General features: G+C 35.1%; 1 protein-coding gene across 1 annotated transcript in view; it reads left to right on the top strand.

Moving 5' to 3' along the window:
* Nucleotides 1-354: 354 nt before the first annotated feature.
* Nucleotides 355-3,845, top strand: part of LOC122089353 (calmodulin calcium-dependent NAD kinase-like) — a 12,021-nt gene continuing 8,530 nt past the window's right edge. The window contains exons 1-3 of the mRNA XM_042659010.1: nucleotides 355-680; nucleotides 780-1,003; nucleotides 1,127-1,188. Of these exons, the coding sequence (XP_042514944.1) occupies nucleotides 596-680; nucleotides 780-1,003; nucleotides 1,127-1,188 (371 nt within the window). The 5' untranslated portion in view covers nucleotides 355-595. The remainder of the gene's footprint in view (nucleotides 681-779; nucleotides 1,004-1,126; nucleotides 1,189-3,845) is intronic.

Genomic DNA, 3,845 nt, shown 5'->3' with positions numbered 1-3,845 from the left:
AAAAATTCGGTAAACGACGTTTAAAACGGCAAAAAAACGGGACGACGTTTTAAACGCGAATTAACTAACAAAGGGAGAGACACTTAATGTGGGGCCCATAGGTAACCTCGGATGGGGAAGAGTTTGACAGCACAATGAAGAGAAGTACACTATATGTGTGGGTTTTTGCTATGCTTTCTCACAAAAAAATGGTGCGGGCATCAGATATGGATTTTTTTTTTTTTTAAAAATGAATTGATACCTTTTTCAGACCACTGATTGCTGACAAATGTATAATTTACTTCCCACGCTGCCAGTGTGGAAAACCCTCTTTTCTAAGTAGAAATTGAGACTCAGTTTCTCCATTATCTCTTAGATATCCTTCTCAATCTTCATTGAAACTTAGAAATAATTGGAATCTAGCGACCAAAGCGATGCTGCAGAGAGGTAGAGTACTAGGAGAGTTCTGATCTCTCTCTCTCTCTCTCTCTCTCTCTATTCAGATAGAAGCAGCAGAAGCCATGGTTTCTTCTTCCTCACTGTCTCATCGATCGGATTCGCCATCTTAGCCACAGCAGCGGCGCGATTTCGGGATCGCCTCCGCCTTAAGCACCAGATGAGGGACCAAAAAATCATTCCAAAATTGCAGAAATCAGGTTCCAGACACATAGATGGCCTTGAACGTTTCCCTGACTATGTAGGTAATAATTCTTCATGAAATGAATTTGAAATCTCTGAACTTTTTTCTTTTAACCCTTTTTTTTTTATTTTTTTAACGAGTGGTGGCCTGGTGGGTGCAGCTAGACAATTAGGAATTGAAGATCCAAGTAAGTGTCCTCAGCTCTGTAAGTTAGCTAATGATTATCTGAAGAAAACTGAAGGTTGTGAGGAGAACATCTATGAGTACTTCTCTAATGACCCAGAAGCTAAATCCCTATTCATTAAACTCATTGAGGAGCTTGATAGATGCATCCTTTGTTACTTTTCTTTCCATTGGACCCAAGCTTCTAATATGATCAGTCAGGTATATCTATATTTCCTTAATTACAAATCTAAGAAGAACAAAGAAGAAGAGATCTCCAATATCTTTCCTTGGTTTAGGAATTCATTTCAAAAGAAAGAATTTTGTTGGGTTCCATAATTGCAGGTATTAAGGGATGATTCTGGATCAACAAAGAAGCTGAAGAACATTGTAATGGCTGCCACTAGGTGGGCGTCATCTCTCTTCTTCTTTAAATTCTTTTGTCTCTAAAACCCCACTACCCACCCATACCCTTAGACACAGGGGTGGTGAAAAGACCATCCTACCCCTAGTTGGATGCCTCTATGCCCTCTACGCCTTCTTTGATTGACCCCGCATTAGTTCTGTGAGTGTGACCATATCACAAGTAGTGATTCCCGGCCAAAAATAAATAAATAAATAAATAAAATTTTTAGAGTTTACATTTTTTTTTTCCCCCAAGTATATGAGAGACATGTATGTCATGTGAGGCATTTTGATTTAGCAAAAAGCTTATTCAAGAGCTGAACGGATCAGGTATGTGAGAATGTTCTTGTACATCCTTGATTCTTGCATTTAGAATCTATTAAATGAAGAGAGAAAATTTATTCTAAATCCACAAATCAGGGATGTTCTCATACATTCTCGTATGTGAACCTGATCCACTCTCATTCAAGACGGTGGGTCTTTATCAAAAAAAAAAAAAGGACAGTGGGTATAGCATTTATTATATAATTTTTCTTTGTGGTGGGTGGTTAGAATTTAGATCATTAAAAACATGTTAATGTTGCATTTAATATGCATTTCAACTTGATAATGCATTCAAAGATATTATATCAAAACACAAGTTTAGGGTGTGTTTGATTTACATTTTTGGAATAGATTCTGGGTCTAGAATGCATTTAAAACGAAAAATTTAAAAATAATCAGGCTTCATATAATGCGTTCTAGACTCATAATCTATTCCGAAAATAAATATCAAATATATCCTTAAATATATGAAATGCTCGGAACTCATCAAAATATTGAGATTGAGAAGATAAAATGACAAATGGGGTAGGGGAATTTACTATCACTCCCCTACACTTGCCTATATTTACTAAAACTTTCCTACCTTTTACTTTTTTACTGATACTTTCTTGCTTTTTTATTTTTATATCTCTTTTTCCCCTGCTCTTTTTAAATACCTAGATAACCCTTCATTTTCACTCGTAATCTACTACATTTTTTTTCTTTCAAATTGATTGATTCAAAACATGGTTTGAACCAAACCACTAACAAATTGTCTCATCCAATCATCAAGGATATTGTAAATTCAAAAAAGAATAATTTTGTATCTCATCTATATTTATATGGTATCATATGTTTCAATTGGGTACCACACATTTTTTATTTTTTTTTAATCCTTAGATTGGCTGAGACCGATATCAATCTAATACCGATAAAAAAATAGATTACCAAATTTGTGATGATGGATGAGATAAAAAAAAATAATAGTAATAATAATAATAAATAAACAACATGCCTGCTTAGGGGTGTCAATTCGCTGCCCGACCCGACTAAATTGATTGGGACCGACCGTTTATAGATCGGCCCGGCCCGGACCGTTTACAAACGGTTCGATCTCGGTTTTGCTACTTTGACCATCGGGCATCCGATTGAGACTGATCGAACAACACCTAACCTAGACCAGCCTATTGTGCACCGGCCTGGCTCGATCCTTTAATGATTGTAGAATACCTATTTTACCCCCAAAATTAAAGAGTAAAAACTAAAAAGTAAAGACATGTTCACATTTTAAATAATCGTTATATTGGTATTATTTATTGATTTATTGTCATTTTTTTGGGCTTGCATGAGTGGGTTGGAATATAAGAGCACATTTTAAAGAGGGTCCGTTTAAAAATCGGTTAAAACCCATTTAACATTAAACATGTTCGTAGTCCGATTAAGGCTTGACTAAAGCCCAATTAAAGTAGTTTGATTATAGCCTAAGGCCGACCGACCGAATATGAAGCGTACCATGTCCTCAACAATTAAGCCCGATTAGTTAAATGGGTGGACACGGTGCAGCATCTGAAAGTCTTTAAGCCCGATTAAGTCCGATCGAAATCATATCGGCCCGACTAGTTGACACCCTTATCCCTGATGATTGAAGGGGATGAAATAAAAAATAATAATAATAAATAAATAAATAATATCTTTAAGGACACATCAGTTATGTCAATATCATCCAAACTTGTAAGTGATTTGTTCAAACCATGTTTTAAACTAATCAATTTGAAAAAAATTTAATAGATTACAAGTGTAAAAGAAGGATAATTTGAGTATTTATAAAGAGCATGAGAGAACGAGATGTAAAAATAAAAAAGCAAGAGAGTGCCAATAAAAAAAGTAAAAAAGTAAAAAATATGGAAGTTTTAGTAAATATAAACAAGCGTAAGAGAATAATAATAAATTACCGTTATTTGCATCTGTCGTAACAATTCCGCATGGGGCTTGCTGGGCGTGTGATCTGTCAGGTTGGAAACTTGCAATTTTGATAAGAAGTAAAGTGGGCCCAGAAGGATATGATATTTTATATTTATGATAATGATGTTAGGTGCAGAGACATTTTGGCAAGTAATCATGATAAAACCTTTCGTCACGAGAGATCGTGACATAAAGTACGAGTACCCTTTACATTTTTTCTTCTTTCATAAAGTTAGAATAGTTTAGGTTGGATCCACATGAATCCAAAGTGTTAGGTGCTCCCATTATATCTAACATTCAAAGATTCTCAATATTCCGAATATTATTCTCTCTCTCTCTCTACGAAATTAAATGTTTGCTAGCGTCTGTAGTGATAAACCAACTTTTAATTACT

The sequence above is a fragment of the Macadamia integrifolia genome, chromosome 9, assembly GCF_013358625.1.
Source record: "Macadamia integrifolia cultivar HAES 741 chromosome 9, SCU_Mint_v3, whole genome shotgun sequence".
In the NCBI taxonomy this organism is placed as follows: domain Eukaryota; kingdom Viridiplantae; phylum Streptophyta; class Magnoliopsida; order Proteales; family Proteaceae; genus Macadamia; species Macadamia integrifolia.
The sequence above is the reverse complement of the archived record's forward strand: the minus strand, read 5'-3'. Positions and strand labels throughout refer to the sequence as shown.